We start from the raw sequence: 18,330 nt of genomic DNA, 5'->3' as shown, positions 1-18,330 counted from the left end.
TGTAGTTTTCCAACCTTTTAAGCAACATATATTTGAACACAAACAGGAAGACAGACATAACAACACTCACAGAGGCATATTTTCTTTATAACCTGTGAAAATGTGTACTAACATTATCGCAGTAGTTGTGAACGTCTTCTTTGTTTGTGTCATCATTACAGCATTATACTGCCCCCAGTGGCCAACTTGCACTACCCAATCATGATGCACAAACTGTTTACAATTTTTTCCTTCCATCCATTTTCTTAACTGCTTATTATAAAGTAAATATTATATATTGTTATCTTACGTATTCAAAAAGCACATTACATTTTTTCTTGGTTGTTTTTTTTTGGGATTATTGCCATTTCCATTTATTTAAATAGGGACAGTTTAAGAGTAAAACCCACATACAAATGGTACACATTACATCAAAATGTAGTTGTTTTTATCTGAAAGATACGCAGGAAATATGAATATTGTATTAAAGATGTACAGTGGTTCTAAAATCACAGCCAACCTCTGTAATAGTTCATTTCAACCTGTACACAAAAGTAACCGCCTGAGGGGGTCGCTCGAGATCAACCAGCACTTTAAACAAACAATTCCTTAATATTTACGGCTAATGATTAGGACAGTTTGACCAAAATAATTTCAACAATTTGAAACTGCGACTCTATTGGCGACTGAAAAAGCAACTTTTTGATATTCTTTGTACTTTGTTATCTTTTTTTTTTTACCCCCATTGCGGCTGAGAGTGGTACGCTCCGACGGGAAAGACACCGCCGCCCCCTCTTCGCCTCACTTTACGGCAGATGCACTGGAGCTTGTACCGCGGCTGTTTGTCGAGGTCCAGCCGGCCGTAGTGACTACCGGGATGCCGCGGGGAACCACGAACACAGGAAACGAAGGCTCCCGACCTCCACGCCCACGCTAGAAACCACCGCGCTGCGTGGGAGGGGATTCGAGGCCGTATTTTACCCCTTTTTTCTTTTCAAAACTATACTGACGTTGTGGGAAAAGCTGTCAGAAGCGGCTCGACCGAGCAGCCGCGGCCGCTTGACAGGTGCCGTCGCCCGGCTCTGCGTGAGGAGATGCCGCCCGTCCAGAGAACCATGTCGGATCTTCGAACGCGGGCAGACGGTATGTGGAACGCTTTAAAACACAGCTAAACATAATGTGTTTCGATAAACAAATAGAAAATGCTTGTCAGCATTTTGTCGTTGATTCTGGGTGAGAACGAAAGTAATAATACAAGAAGAGAATGAGCTTTCGCCACAAGTCTCCCAAGAAAGCATTCCTTGCTATTTCTGTAAAAAAATTGTATTCCGACATTGTCACGTTTTCCATTGCACATAGTACACGAGAATATCCACAGACCGTCAGACGCATAAATTAGGGTTTCCTCTCACACAAACGACTGAAAATGCTCTCACACTTATTGTGCATGTATCCCTCTGCTCATACACACTCCTAAAAATTTCTTGCACATTACTTTTTTCTCGAACACACCACTGAAATGCTCTAAGATAATTCGGATAAGTCTGAAACGCTCTCTCACACTCTAGTCAAAATGCATCCACACACACTTGCTCTCACAGTAACATCAGGTAATGTCGCAATGGCAATGCTCTCACACTACAAAATTTGCTTCATACACTATTCAAACACTCTAACTGAAATGCTCTCACACTTTTCTAAAATACTCTCATGTTTTACTAAAAACATTTTTGTTCACACACTCCTGAAATGCTCTATGATCAAACCTGAAATGTTTTCAGACACTACTAAAATACTCACACACTACTAACCTTTTTTCACTAACATGCACATTTTGAAATGCGTTCACAAATAGCTAAAACACTTTCACACACACTACTAAAATGTTCGCATACACTGAAAATGAATGTTGCCACTAACTGTCATAATGCTCTCACATTACTGAATTTTCTGGAGAACAGACTACTCAAACGCTCTCATTCGTGACTAAATTTCTTTTGCACTATTACTGAAAATACTTTCACTCACATACTCAAACGCTCTACTTTAATGCTTACATGTTACTTAAATAATCTTACACAGTACAGAAACGCTCTCACATAAGGTGTCACTCCTGAAACACTCTTACATTTTACTAAAACACTCTCACACGTAACTTAATATTTTGTTTTCACTCAAACACACTACAGGAAGATGTTCACACTCTCTACTAAAATGCTTACATGTTACTTAAATAGTCTTACACAGTACAGAAACGTTCTCACATGGGGTACACTACTAAAACACTCTCATACACACTACTGAAATTATGACTAAACTATGTCCTTGACGGCCCCTCATAATAGTGTCTCCTTGTGTGTGTGTGTGTGTTGATGCTTCTTGGAGTGAAACAAATGCAGCATGCAGCTGACCTGGTTCTTGTCCATGCAGACGGGGGATGCCCAGCACTTTCTTTGCTGCCTACACCGCCCGTGCAACATCACTACCTCAAGCCCGACAGCACACTAACAAGTGTCTGCTCACACACACACACGTTCACACATACACGCTACACACACTACACAGAGGCATACAGTATACAACACAGCCATTGTACTTCTCTCTGGGACATTTCACTGCACCAGTAACTTTCCACTGCAGGGTGAAAATGATGCAGATGCTCAAAAAGAGGATCCATGAACGAGACGCAGACATTTATATGCGCGTGAACTGGATGGCTACTGTAGTTTGTGCACATATTGTGCCGGTGCTTCATCTCTTGATCTATGACTTCTCTGGCAGGAGCAATAAGTTATCTCCTGGGATCAATGGTTGCATGTTATTTGGTCTATGTTAATTATAATGTGTGTTTCTCTCTCTCTGTTTGTGGAACGGCGTTTGTGATAACTTCAGTCTCAGGCAAGTATTGTAGCCACTAGTCAGTTTTGGTCATTTCCACCATGTGATGTTTTGTGTAGGGGTGGGAAATGTATTTCCTATTCTATATCTATTTTATATCTCTAGTCCGTCAAGGACCACTCTAAATTAGTTTGGTTTTGGAATTGCAAAGCCAACTGGATCCAATGCATATTAGTGTCCACTAGACTGGGGGATATGGCAAAAATATAAAATATAAACAAAAATTTCAGTCATTCAGAATGATTTGAATCAATTTTAATCTAATAAACATTTATTTAAAGGTTTAATTTCTTCAAAAATAATTCCTGTGCAAAATGTTCAGACTACAATAATGTATATTGATTCTAATTAAATCAGTTTTTAGTCACAATTAAATGCCACAATTAAGTAGTTGGTAGCTATTGTAAATATGTCTTGTAAACCACCCATCCAATATTCTGCCAAAATTACAACTCAAGAGAACAAAAAAGAACAGCAGCTTTTAATATTCCAAAAGACAAAACTCAATGTCACGATTTAGCATATTTTCAACGATTTGATCTTTAAAATGATGATTAATCAAATGTATTTGATTTATTGCCTAGCCCTAGTGTCCACTAGCCACAGGTGGTCCACCCCCGATGTTGTACATATTTTCTGGTTTACATACTTATTATGTACGCCGGAAAATCTTTGCCTTGGCGCTTTGCAGAGATAATTTTTCTATGCGTGCTAACGTTACTGCAGTTGCACTCACCACCCCGTGTAGAAATAAGCAGCACGGCACATTTTTAATGGGACACGACACACTGGTTGGAGTTTACTGCATTATAAGTTCCACTGTAATGTATTTAGTATGTATTGCTGTCATTGTTTGCAGTGGTCTAGAAATGCACTACTAATAGATTGCAACTCTTGTGTAGCTAAATGCGTTTGTGTGATTGTAGTGTGGCAGTACATTTGTACCAAATGTTGTGGTCAGGTGAGTGTAAGTATTTGCATCTGTCGGGAAACGCACACACCCTTACACACGCACGCACTGCTAATGTGCTACTAGCTTTTTAAACGCCACCTTTGAGCTGGTAATTACGAGGCAATTTGTCATCCTTCTCAGCACCACGACTGAGATGTTTGTATTATTGTTACCGGAGACCTGTGCATTCTACTGGAACAAAGCTAAATAATTCAACACTAATATGGAGTCCATAGAAAATTGATGCTACTGCTGCAGTAGCAGGAGTGAAAATCCTCAAATAAACCAACAACTATAGACACCAGTTGAAAATGTCCTTTTAGTTTTTTTTTTTTTTTTTCCATTTTCAGCACGCTCCCAACCCAACAGTTTTCTTTTTTTTTAATCAAATAGCACATAAGGCAGGCCTCCATCTAGAGAGAGGGCAGCCCTCTCTGCCAGGCTTACTGCCTAATCCGCCAGCCGCCTGCCCATCAGTGCACACTTCCGAGCCTTGCCCACCACGTGCCGCCTCACCCCTCACTGCCCCTGTCTGTCTGTCTGTCTAGTGTCTGCACCCTCATTTGTTGCCAAAATAAAAGCACCTAGGCGACATTCACTGTCCATCCGTACATACTATCAGCAAAAAAAATACGTTTGTCGACTTCAGGACTCGTGTAAAGTGTGATGGGAATGTTCTTAGATTAAAACACATCTCCATTAGCTAGCTAGCGATCAGGCGTCATATTTTTTCCGGTTTATTCTCATTCATAGTTTGATCTGCAATGCAACAATGGTATTGGCAACGAAAGGGAATCTGGTACGATATTTAAAAACGATGCAAGATGCACGGGAGCTAGCTACTATCAGGAGTTTCCTTGCAAAAATCGTTACTGTGCTACAAAAGTACATGCCTGCCTCCCACTAAAGGTAGGCAGTGATTTCCTTTTTTCAAACTCAGATATCTACCTTTTCTGTATCCGTTTATTTTTCTGTATCGTTCATGTTAGGCTCGGGTTTGGCTTGTGATCATCATGCAGATTTAGAAGCCAAATGCAGGGATCAAATAGATAAACAGACAAACAACCAGTCACACTGACTAACCCAATCAGAATCGATTAGGTAAATTAGCCTTTAGCTTTTATTATTTGACACAAGCATCATTCAGAAGATCTGTGCTATTGGTTGGTTAGATTAGCTTCAGTTAGCTGCTGCTTTAAGTTGATCATATCCGAACGATATTTTGATCAGAGATCAGCATAAGTCATAAGATAATGGTGGCTAAATTGCAGCAAATGGTACCTAAATTAGCCACAAGCTTATTGAATAATACTGATTTGATATCAATTCAATGCTTTAATGGCTTCATGAGCTTGTCGTTTTACTTTGCTCTTTATTGATACAAGCTAGACCAGACCGCATCTAAATGTGAGACTCGGGCCTCTTAAGTACGTCAGCATTAGGAGCCATCTTTCAAACTAAAAGTATAAAGTACCTGACAAGTGAAAAAAATCATAAAAAGTATGCAGCGATGACTGGGAAAAGTTATATTTTCGTATTGATGTAAAAAGTTGATACTTTCAACCGCTACTGATTTACCAAGGCCATTCGTGTTAAAGCAAAGCAGATGGCAACGAGCATCCGGTTGGCGGCCTTAGCTCACACGCTTATCTGTCAAATCCTTTCTCACAATTGACACTAAAGTGGCGATTGGCAGGTAAGCTGTGGGGATGAAGCCATGCACTGACCAAATGATTGCCGCGCTTTTCTAGTTAATGACTGCTAGCATCCATTTACCCCCACAGCAAATTTTGAAGGTGGCGAAGTCCACTGCTACTTCCTTAAGCTATCTAGATTCTATACCATTCAGTCTTTGAAGCCCCCCCTTGATCCTAGTCTGCCTGAATAGTGGTCGTGATGTTGGAAGGGAGACTGCTTACCTCTGGCGGGATTGAGAACTGTGCTCGCTGGCTAATGAGAATGTGGCTTAATAAAGTTTTCTTTACGGCAATCAGGGATGTCTTTGCAGGGCCTACGCATTTTAGTTGGCTTGTTGGTATGTCAGTAACTCAGTGGCGGTCGATGCTAATTGACTTAAGTGTTAATTGTGTTGTTGGTGTGTCACATGCATGCATGAGCAGCAGGAAAGTGCCCCGAGCGCGCACGTGCCATAAGAGTGTTCGCGTGGTCGTGTCTCTGTAGGACGAGGTCAGTCGGCGGGTGAATGGAAAGATGTTGGCAGACAGGCAGCTTCACCCAACAAGAACATTTAGCTGGCCATCCTTCTTCGTTCGCAAGTTCCCGAACTACGTATTGCTCAACTGGGCCACAAAGGGGATTTTGGATGGATAGTTCTAAGCGTACAATCGTTTTCGACTTCTAATGACGATTCCACTAAGCAGTCGTGTCCAGTTCAGCTCATCCCAGTACTGCTAGGAAAGCATCTACAGTATATTGAAGAAACGGCATGAAGAAATTGCTTAAAAGACAATTTGTTCACAGATTTAACCGCCAGTTTTGCTTTCATGTTGTCCAATAACCAGCAGGCTCTATTGTTCAGAGAATAAGTGCTAAATTACTTTATATTAAGGTTACAGTCAGCCAAGAGCATCAATAACGATCCGCTCTGTCTGTGTCTGCCTCAGTGGACTGCACATCACATGACCCTCACTTTGACCATTCATAAAGTCGGGGAAAGCTTCCCGTCTATGCAGATCTCTTGCTAATCTGAGCCGGGCCAGCCCCCGTGATGTCACAGATAGCCCCAGCTGCCCGTGTCATCTCGTGTCCTTTGGCCGTTCCACTGAAGTCTGCTGAGCCTATAGAGAGGGGGAAATTAATCCGGCAGCTGCCCTGTTGTCGCTGCTAGGGCCGGTTACAGCATTGTGATCTGATAAGCGACTTATCGATGTTGCTGTAGCTTAAATTGAGGCGGTATTTATAGCCCCCCTGCAGCTCTGCCCCTCATTCACAAATGGTGAAGATGATGATGCGGGTGGTGTTCATGTCGGGATTGGGATTCCTATGAATAGACTGTGGCTGCTCTGTCTACTGAAATATTTATCTTCTGTGAATGAATAATAGACTGATCTTTCTTCAGTGGCAATGAGCAGATAAAAATTATATTTGAGGCTTGTTGGATTTGGAGTTGAAAAAATGTCCGACTATTTTACCCTGAAAAATGAAAATACAATAGATTAGTTAAATATAATTATTGCATAAGTGACTAGCCACAAAATGCGCCCTCCATCCTCCTCCAGTATTGGTATTATTGAATGAAATGTGTGGCAGCCTTGTTTTCGACCAGACCACGTGCACCCTTGTCGAAATCTGATTGACGAGCTGTCCCACTCACTCAGTCATTAGTTTCTGTTCTCTAGCACGTCGGTTAGTTTTGACTGAGTATTGTTTCAAATGGCTTTTCTGAGCCTTAGTCTTGGAGTCTTAGAAGTTGTCGTCAACTAGATCTTACTGTACATTGTAGTTAAAATTAAACGGAGCTGTACTTAACATGAGATCAATATATTACAATATTCTTGGCATATTTTGTAAATGTTATACTTTGAACATAAGCACTGGCCGGTAATTGTTGACTATAAGGTTATCATTGTCCCTGTCATGGATGACACTGGGTGCATTACATCTTGCCCGTGTTGATGGCCGTGACTGCAATCATTTTCCACCCCCACCGTTTCGGCTTGACCTGAGCAAACACATTACCTCCTAAGATGTCATAAATCTCATTGTGGACGTTTTGCTCTTTAACCTGTTGCAGCTTCCATTGATTCATCACAAAATCATCAACATTTAAAGGATTATCCATCAAATACTTAGGCCTTGTTCAGACTGGCAGCCCAAATTAGATTTTTAGCCCATCCAGATTGAATGTGGATGGCTCTTTTGTAGTCTGAACAGTCACAAAGCATATGAAATCCGATTTTTGCGGGACGGATTGAAACCACATGCGGGAGGTAGTTTCATATCCGATTTGGACAGGATGCGTCTCAGTCTGATCAGCTCGAAAAACTCGAAACGGATTTGACTGACCTGACGTTACTATGCGTGCAAAACCAATGCGCCCGCGCTGTCAATATCCAATCGTCACTCGCCTTGACGGCTCCACTGCCCCGTCGGCTCCTCTCATGCTCAACCGGAAATACAGTGACAGTTTACGATACTTGCGCTGAAGCCGGTCTCGCTACCCCATCAGAGCTTCACATGTGCAACTGGAAATAGCAAAATAGTGCCATAGGCAAATGGTCGTTAAAAATATAAATAAATAAAATAACGAGAAACGGGAAGTACAGAGCAGTAAACAGCGTCACATGACGTCAAACGCTACACACGCCGGGCGCCGCCCCCGTTCGACGTCATTGCTACAACAACCTGTCATATGGGTCAATAATGTGGCTCAGTTTGAACAGGGCCAGATCGGATTTGGACACGTGCTAAAAACAGTCAGCCCTAAAAATCCGATTTGAGGAGGAATCCTTTTTGCCTGCAGTCTGAATGCAGCTTTAGTTACTTATTACAAACTCATCCTTGTGTGTTGCATGTTAGCATTTCATACACAGTTAAGGTTATGTTTGAGAGTGTTTAGAACCTCTGGACATTCCACAAAACAGACAAGTAAGAAGAGTAGCATATGGTCTTTGCGAGGCCCACGGGGCACCTTCTCCAGAATATACGGCCCCTTGAGACTCTAGTTCGTCCCTGTTGTCTGTTGGCTGACACGAGCAATAATCCTCACATATGGCCTGCGTGCAAATCTATTACGACACTGGCTGGCATTGACCCTTCCTCCAGAGGCTTCCCCTTCAGAGCTGTTTCCTCTTGCTTTCTAAGTCACACCAAGACTTGCTTGGTTTGTTCTCACTTATTTTGTCTAAATAGCGGGTGGTTTTCAGAGTGCGGGAAGGTATGTGTCCTTATTGATGAGACGCAACAGAACTGCAGCTAAACTAATGGGTGCAGAAAACAAAGGTACACCTTGCACTGAGGCGACATTAAAGGTAGCTCGCGCTCCGACCTCTATGGCTTAGCACATTATATACACTGATTGGGATCCAAGGAAACACTGTGGTTATTTACAGAGGGAGATTCTTTCCTTCTATAAATCCCTTCTCATGCTGGACACTGACAATGATTTTAAGCACTGGAACCTTTTCAACTATAGCTTTTAATTGACATGTCAAGAGAATATGTAGAAGAACAAGATATCTCAATGGTCTTAAGACACAGCTCTGAACTGGTTTTAAGAGTCTTACAGTGCTTCCCCTAAGGTCCGCAGCGTCACCGTTGCAAAGAAAATGACACCCACACTTCGACCGATTGAGCACTGCACTGCAAAACTGTGACCCTGCATCAGGTTTTTGTACAGTATTGTTTACTTTTATTAAACCACAAAATCACGTTGTGATTGTCAAGGAATGAACACTGCAGATAGTGCAAAAGTTCATTTGGGTTTAGTCGCATTTCTGGGTGTGCTTAAAGTGTTTTTTTTTAAGGTAGCGTTGCGCTCAAGACCACAGTATCTGAGACCAAGACTTGCCCAGGACCAGAACTCACCAAGACTTTTGGGAGTCAAGACCAAGACTGTGACAAGCCAAGACTAAGACATGAACAAGACCGAGACTCTAAAAAGTGTATGATGTATATAAAACAATGACAAGCTTCAACAGCATTCTCCCTTTAATTTTTCTTTTGCTTTTAAATACTTTTCAAACCCCAAACTTAATGTATGCAACTGTTTCAAAGCACAACAAGTAGCAATCACAAATAATATTTTCTTTTTAGCTAAGTTCCTGCAAAAAATAAATCTTTGTATATATTTATTTAATAATGAAGAACAGGAAACATTTAGTTGATTTGCCAATAGCTTCAGACAAAGTATATAATTTCTGTTAAATAAAGCCACTTTAAGGTAGAATTAAAAAACCTCTTTCTAGATATATTGATCACTGAAAGGCAAAATTATATTTGCTTGTGTTACTTAAAGTTAATGCTATCTTACCTTCTTTTCTTTTGCAATACCGGCATTGGCTAAAATTCAACATTGTCCTCTGATGTTTCACATACTTGTTACACTAATCCTTCAAGTTGGATTCCATATATTTCGATTGACAAGTTCGACAACATAAGTACAGTATGTAATGTGGCACACTTTGTTGCAACTTCTGCAAAGCCCATGTGTGAAAGCAGCAATGCTGAGGGGGTAGAGGGAGTTAAGCAGCAGCAATGGCAGCCTCAACTGGTGCAATGCAGTACCTGGCAGGGGAACACACACTTGGAACACTGAGGGCTCATTCACAACACACAGACACAACATCAATCACAGCCTTGGCAAGCTTTCCTACTAAAGCCTCTCGTTGCTCTCAGACACCATGCCAGCTCCCTCATTTCATACGTCTTTGTGGACACTAATTCCTTGATCACCCGAACTTCACTTCTTTCTTTTTGAACTCAAATCTGTGATTATTGACATTGTGTGAGTATCACTCAGGCATTCACTGTCTATCAATACTTCTCTCATCAGTGCTCTGAATGAAAATATCCTGATTGAAATCCAATTTGATAGCATACTTTTGAAGCTGTTTTTTTAAAAGGTGTTTTTACATGGACGGAAGTCTGCATATGAACCCCTAGAAATCCCACACTTGCATCTAGGAGTGTGCACAGCTATGATTAGTGAATGCATTCCCGGCATAGATGAACTTGTCGCCCAAGAGCTGGTTGTGGTATGGTTGAGTGAATCATTGCGCTGGCGGTGCCATTGTCTCACTGTTCCAATTACTAGTGGATTATAGCAGAGCTCTGTGCATGAATTTCTACTGTGGCACCAAATTTCATTGAAGTCCAGTTTTAATTTCCAGAGCTAGACTCAGGCTGGGCATACTCATCGATTTATTCATCATTTGTTGATGTTTAATTGTAATATAGTCAATTGCGTGAATTGATTTATTATTTAATCGTGTCTTGGTGTAGTGGAGAGAAATGGCCTCGTACCAACATGACAATGACCAGCAGCAGATTCTTAGCTAATTTGTTGTCTGAAAAACACGTCAGCTCTGGGAATTTACTACTACATCCATACTGTGTAATGACTCTTCCTGGCAGTATTATTTGAAACGAGTTCAGAACATACAGAGAGATTTTTTTAAAGGACCATTAATTCCTTGTTAATGTTGGGCCAAAGAAAATTAGTCCAATGCTCATCCTAAATGCAGATGATGATCAGAGGTTTTTCATACAAAGCAAACAGCATACTGTATTTCCTTCATATTTATTCACAACTTTTGGAAATGCTAGTAACAAAGATATCTACGTACATGGAAAAAAAAAAGAGTCTTACACTGGACATTCAGCAATAAATGGTGCATCCAGCATGTGTGGGTATGCCCACAACCTCACTCTTCATGCTCTCCCTGTATTACCGTCTGAATCCTCACAGTGTTTCGTCACCACCATGCTAATCCAATAAATCACCTGCGCTGATCTGACGTCTGGGTGGGCTCTTGCGTAATGGCGCTGGATGGCCGACCCGTGTTTCCCCTGGTGACCGAAATGACTACACGGGTGCGAGTTATTTTTAGCCCTGGAGCACATTGTGAGGCAAGTGGGGAGGGTGTTGGGAAGGAGTGCCTGCTTGTCACTCCTCGGTAATCCTCTCAGTGTAGCCAAGAGGATCATTAAAATAACAAGAGGTGTAAAGTAAGATTCAGGGTTTGTGTAACACCAGGGAGAAAGTGCAAGTGGTAAGGTGAGGGTTAGTTGGAAGCTGAGCAGGAAGAGGGACAACTGTCGCAAGGTTCTCGCTTTCCATTTTAAACTGGACTATACGTGTCTTTGTGTACGCATTCAAATTATTCATGTCCTTGTCTTTGCAACATCTAAATCACCTGCATATCCTATATTATACAGTCTTGTTTTTTTTTGTGTCTTGAGACAACACAAGCTGAAACACATTGTTCCGTCTCTTGTTTGCTCTACTTTTGGACTATATTTCCTATAAACGTCTAATTTCAAGTTGTTTGCCAACAATTGTTTAAAGTCCGCGGGCCTATATACTAGTAGTTTTATAATACCTTACACTCAGTACCTTCCACTTGAACATAGCAAAATCATCTGACAAATAATTTCCTCAAGTAGAACAATGTTTGAGTGGTTAGCATGTAAACCAGAATTCTCAGATTTGGGGGTTGAATATCTACTCTGGGCTTCTGTAATTGCCAATAGCTCTAAGGAGGTTAGGGTGATTGTTTCTTTATGTTTTACTGCAATTGGCTAGCAATCATTCCAAGGTGTATCCTTCCTTTTTCCCAAATTCACGTGTGATAGGATCTAGCTCAGCTATATTCTTATATGACTGCTTTTCGGTTGGATGGAAGAATTGGTTTGATCTGTTAAACTGTTTAGCCAAGAGATACAGATGTCACTAATTGTTTTCTGACAACTTGGTGGCCAAAATGATCTATTAAAATGGTTATCAATCCCTAAAATTCTACTGATTTATAATCAAGGTGTGAAGTGCACTGTGACTCATTGTAATCTGCAATGAGCTCTCTACGAAATTGTAAAACTGGTTTAGGTGTCCCTTTTGTGATATACAGTATTTGGGCTTTATCCACAGCAAATAAGAGCAAGTGGGAACAAACATGTTGGCTCATAGAGCTATGCGAACCCCACACAGACATTGCCTTGCTTGTTGGCGTTTGCCAGTGTAGCTGCATCCCACTCTGTCGAACCTGGTGTGAGTCTGTGGCTTCAGTGATGAACCAGATACGTTGACCATGCATTATAATGGCCTCGGCGTGCAACACCAACATCACGAGCACAGTTTTATGAACATGTTGAACAATGGAGTAATTTTGTGAACACTTTCCTTATAAGAGGCTGTTTTGTTCTTTCATCTTTCAGGATATGAGAAGACAGAGGATGCTTCAGAAAAGACATCTTTAGCAGACCAAGAAGATGCCCGATTGATTTACCTTAACCAGCCACAGTTTACAAAGTTTTGCAACAATCGTGTCAGGTAAAAATGACTTTTTGAACAGTATTTTTATATTACTTGCTGCATATATTTTAGTTTTTAGTTGACAGATAAAAAGGTGTGCATTTACACATCTTACATAAATAGCATAGCTTCCTTTTTTCTGCCTTTGTCTGCTGATACATTAGGCTCATTAGTCTGCGTGATTTGCAATTGATTTCCAGTCAATGCAATACAGTTACCATGGTTCACATTTTATAGCTGCACTTAATCAACTGTGTAAATACCACCCATTAATGCCTTTAACCCTAAACTGACCCATTGGGATGTGGACAAACTGTTTCATTAAACGCTGATGATCATGTGACTATTGGGCTCCTTAAATGACTTTCTTGGCAAATGTACATTATACATAACAATGACTGATTATCTGAAATTTGCTGATGACATTATTTAGTAAGTGTTTTTTCTTGTATAAGAACAAATCAAGATACAGCTCTATAAAGTCAGCACTTTTCCAGTGTGACTGTCTCTTCCTCTCTTAGGATTGCACTGCTTTTAGCTTTAAAGGTCAAGCATGTCAGGTCAGGCCATCCTCTGTCAAGGAATATTACTGTTGGCATTCCGGTTGCACGAGTTATGCGTGTACGCACGCACGCACGTACGCACCCACTCACACACCGATTTGAACGAAACAATAACCGTGAATGAAGCGAGAAGAGTGCAACAATCAATGTATTAAGTTACTTGAATGGTTGTGCACACTCTTTGGTAGTTAAGTTGTTGTCATGGGTCATTGAAATGCAATATGCAAAAGGGACCGTGAAGAACAAAACATACCACGTGACCAGGATCGTCTACACTGCGGTATATTAACGACACATATCCCACATCACGGGTTAAGAGTAAGACTAATGACTGCTTTTCATTATACTTATTATTATTATTATACGGAAATACAATTACGTTCTAAACTGATTTAGATCGGCCAAAAAATATACTGGTCCAACCAGCTTGTCAGTCAGGAAGTCTGTGTGTGCAGCTGTGTTTATTTAGGATCAGGTGGACAATGATACACTCTCATGCGGGAACAGAATTTGCACACAAAAGAGACATCATTTGATGACGTGGTGCCCTCTTTTTCATATTTGACCAGGAAAGCAAGTGCCTTCCTCACATTGCCTCAGTGTTTCGGATATTGGCAGGAAATAATCCTCCATTAGGGAGTGCACTCAATGTTCTAGCTTCTTTTTCCACGTCAGAGGAGGAAGTTAGCTGGACAGTAATGAGAGCTTGCACCACAGTGCTGCCTCGTTAGATCAAACGAGTCGAGCTGAGTGAAAAAGAACCAAGTAGATACGTTATGTGTGATCTTTTAGGCAAGATGAGGGTTGTACTGGAAGATAAGAATGATAAAGCTGAGGCTTAAAGGCTAAAACTTCAATCAGATTTGCCACCCACCATTCCCCTGCTACCTCGAGGGAGGACTAGACCAGTCGTTATGCATTAGCACTGTCAGGCTTATGTCCTTTTTGCAGGGATTCATTCTGTAAGAACTGCACAATATGGTGAAGCAAAAGGTCACCAATATAGCAGTTACAGTTTTTCTGTTGTTTCAGTTCTGTGGGGTTGGCTTTTATTTGATTTTGGGTGTTCTTGTTGTCTTTGTCTGTGTGATCCGTGTTTTATGTGTTCCTTGTCTCGTCATGTGAAACCATCTCCACCTGTGTGTGTCTTCCCTTCCCCGTGTGTTGACCAGTCGGTGCCCTCAGCCACCTGTGTCTCACCCAGGTGTGTCTTGTTGTGTCAATCAGTGTGAGTGTATATAGGCCCCGTCCACACAAAAGCCAGTTTCAATGTATCCCTCACAAGTTTCTTACCGCTCAGGCCGTTCGTCCACACGATGGCGCGGTTTCGGAGCTTGAAACCGATCACTTTTGAAACCGGACTCCAGAGTTTGAAAGATTTCAAAATGTGCCCCGTACGCGTCCGTCTGGACACCATATGCAGGATACTCCTCCAGCGATGACGTAATAGTCGCAGCTCGATGACGACGCATCAACAACAATGGCGGATAGCCGTGCCGCAGTCGTTTTGCGCAGCCTCCTTAGCTTGCTTATGCTTTTGCAGCAAAATATTTTGCTTCTTTGTTCCCACATTCAACAAGCGGTGTTGTACTTGAATCACCCGCCATTGTCACCTCTCCTGTGTTCGTCTTCTTCATGTTGTATTAATACATACAGATTGCAATAAAGTTAGAAAATAAAGTGTCCGTCTTCTTCGCTGATTCTTCTTCTACGCTTCCCGTTAACTCCCTGTGGCTGCGCTACAGCGCCACTCCAGACTTGGCATATACATTACAGCCGTTAAACGTCCTCAGCGTCTTCTTTTGGACACACGCAAGTCTTGAAATGCTTCTGTGTGTACGAGATTTGTTTGAGGAACCAAGCCGGCTTTGCTTCAGTCTGGACGGGGCCATAGTCTGCTGTTTTTGTTCAGTCTGCGTGGGTGCATTGTCGCTGTCATGGTTCCCCTTTGTTCCTGGTTTTCAGTTAAGTCTTATTTCCCTGTATTTGTTTGCTCTTGTTTTGGACTTTGTTTAACTAGTACCTGGATTGCATTTTTGTTTTTGAGCACATCTGCCTTCTCACTGTGCTTCCTTGCACTTGGGTCCTCAATCTCTCCTCAAACCCTGACATTTTCAGCCAATCTTTACAGTAGAAGTTAAACCGTGAGTTTGTTTGGATTTCAAGACGATTATCCCATAAATTATTCTTTGATAGTAAATAATACAAAGTTTAATACATACAAGTCTAATACTGTATAATAAACAGTCTTAACTTGAATGACAAAGGCATAGTCACTCTCATGTTTAATGTTCTTACATCACATGTAAAAATAAATCAACCACAGGAAATGGTTGCGTATTGTCATGCTGGAGTCTTTGAATGTAATTCACATAACTTCTTTCATCTGCTCGTTCCACGTTCTTCTTAAGAGAGATGGAAAAAGATCAGATAAATCTTTGAGGTTCGCTTAACTGAAGTTGTCAACGTATTGTACTTTAATGTCACCATCTCAAGTTCGAACTCCTTCTTTCCTGTTTTCCCTCCTTCCCCCTTTTCTAACTGTATAACATCAGTGGGCTGTATATATTTTGTTTTCATATCAGTGTTGAAGATGGTAAAATAGTCCTATGCCACGTTGCCTTAAGTCAATCTTCTATCCAGTATTTGTCTCTAGGGAATGCTGAGTTACTTGCTAATTAAAACAAATAGATCAATACACGATGATGCTGTGTGCCGCCTGTGGTAAACACTTGACAGAGCACACAAAGCATATAACACACAAATGCTGCATTTAAAAAATAATACATTTGCAATTCATTTTGGATGAACAAAGACATAAGATCACAAACAGAAGTCAAAGGAGAACTGCTAGGAGGGTTCGTGTGAAATATTGATTGAGCACGCCGCACACTTGAATACTTGTAGGTTAAGTGAAATAGAGAGGGATACTTGTTCAGCTTGTGACAAAAAAAAGGATGAAAAAGGGGAATCTGACCTTCCTCTGATAATAATCTTGCAGAGAATAATTACAATACCCGCTAAGGGTAGAATTTTGTATCAACCAGGTGGTATTTTCACACAGGTTTTGTTTTTCTACCCCTTTACACTTGACTTTTGCAGCTTGGGAACGTGCCCATATCCCTTTGTTCCAAGAAAAAACACAAACAGTTACCTTGAGGTCCAGTAATTTGATCTATATGGTACATTAGTGTAAATTATCCCTTGAGGGACAGAATTGGACTCTTACAAAACCTTTAGTTCTATTAGAGGAGACAATTTGGGGACACGGACACCAATCAAATGTCCACTAAAAACCAATTAGACTTTGCTGAGTGAGACAAAGCTTAGTCGCTTTGAACTTTTTCTGACCCCTCCTTACTTTTGACAAGGCTTTTCGTCAGACTATTGTGTGCTGCTAGTATTGAATTGCACTGCTGTTTGAGAAATGCTTGGCTCTTTGTTGATTTCATCCTGCCCCCATCTCCCTCATCTACTCTACTCTATAGACCACAAGCGGAAACACTTTACATTGTTTTTAAGGGTGTACTACATATAAAAATGCCATGTCCTATCACATGAGCTTTCACAACCAAAATATCCGTTACCTGCAATTATTAAATGGAGATCCATTCAGCCGATACCAACCTGTCCCAATTCAGTGTGTGAGTGTGTGTGTGTGTGTGTGTGTATATGTATATATATATATATATATATATATATATATATATATATATATATATATATATATATATATATATATATATGTGTGTATGGTGTGTGTGTTTTTAACTATATTTAAATTTCATATCTGTACACCCGTGTTGAAAAAGCAAAGAATGGAGAGTCTCTGTTGAGTCAATGAATGGGTGATCATTACCAACAATCTATCAAATATCCATACTCATGCTCACCCATTTTCAGTCTTCCTTTAAAGTGTATTTTTTCGCAAATTTACCCTGAATAGTTTCATTAACCGCTAATAACTCATTAATTCAAAGTACACGTGGCATCAGAGTTGGGCTGATGGGAAAAACTTCCTACGGAAAGTGCCGAAAAGGCTTTTTTATGAGTGAAGAACCAATCAGAGTAATTGATCCAAAACATTTATTGCCTCTGAGCTGATGAAAATGCATTTTATGAAGAGTCAGCCAGCGAGCGCTAAAATGAAATGTGGGTATCTAAATAGCTCCTCGCGCCTCATTTAGTAAAATAAATATATATTTTTTTATTAGTTTTAGTCGCACTTTGCAATGAAAGTGTGTTTTTGGCACAGAAAGCTGTTTTATTTCTCAGAGTAATGCAGCCACGTCCTCCCACTCATGTTCATTACAGTGACAAGACCCAACATAAACAATTAATGACTTTGTTTGCTGTTGCTATAGGGAAGAGTAATACACAGTAGCCGCTGACAATTCCTGAGTTGGCAAAAATCACGGAATGGAGACAATCACTTTCATCATGATGCTTCGCTAAAGACATTTTCATGTTCATATCTAATCTGGATTAACAGGATCTCACAAGTATTTATAAAGAATTTAATGAGCACTGCAAAAAAGTAGTTAGAAAAACAACAGACAGCAAGCACTATATTTATGCTTTATTTTGCCATCATTTCAAAGCTGTGACAAAATTATGGTTTGGATGTATTTTGATGGTGCTTATTCATAAAATATAACAAACCCATGTCGATAAAATGTAAAATATTTACCTGAACTAAGTTGCATTTTAATAAACAGTACACAGGGGTAAGAATCTATTTAATAAAAGACAATTCGATACATATCTCAATACATGGGGAGCGATATTATTCAAGTATGGTATCTTGATACATGATGCGCAATATGATTCAAGGAATCATATTAAAACCGATTTTTTTGGATTCAAATCAGTTTACACCGCTCAAACATAAGGTGCAATACAATTCAAAGAATCAAATCAAAAATCGATTTTCTGATTAAAATCGG

General features: G+C 40.5%; 1 protein-coding gene across 4 annotated transcripts in view; it reads left to right on the top strand.

Moving 5' to 3' along the window:
- The first annotated feature begins 719 nt into the window (after positions 1–719).
- Positions 720–18,330, top strand: part of atp8a1 (ATPase phospholipid transporting 8A1) — a 90,681-nt gene continuing 73,070 nt past the window's right edge. Inside the window, exons 1-2 of one of the 4 annotated variants that reach the window (XM_086084189.1) lie at positions 720–1,122; positions 12,725–12,839. In XM_086084189.1, coding sequence (XP_085940315.1) covers positions 1,074–1,122; positions 12,725–12,839 — 164 coding nt within the window. In that variant the 5' untranslated portion in view covers positions 720–1,073. Of the gene's footprint in view, positions 1,123–12,724; positions 12,840–15,175; positions 15,349–18,330 lie in introns of those variants that run through there. The other 3 variants (XM_086084186.1, XM_086084188.1, XM_086084187.1) reach the window with 3 other exon arrangements.

This window comes from Leptonotus elevatus, chromosome 9 (assembly GCF_054856555.1).
Source record: "Leptonotus elevatus isolate MCC_2025b chromosome 9, RoL_Lele_1.0, whole genome shotgun sequence".
In the NCBI taxonomy this organism is placed as follows: domain Eukaryota; kingdom Metazoa; phylum Chordata; class Actinopteri; order Syngnathiformes; family Syngnathidae; genus Leptonotus; species Leptonotus elevatus.
The sequence above is the reverse complement of the archived record's forward strand: the minus strand, read 5'-3'. Positions and strand labels throughout refer to the sequence as shown.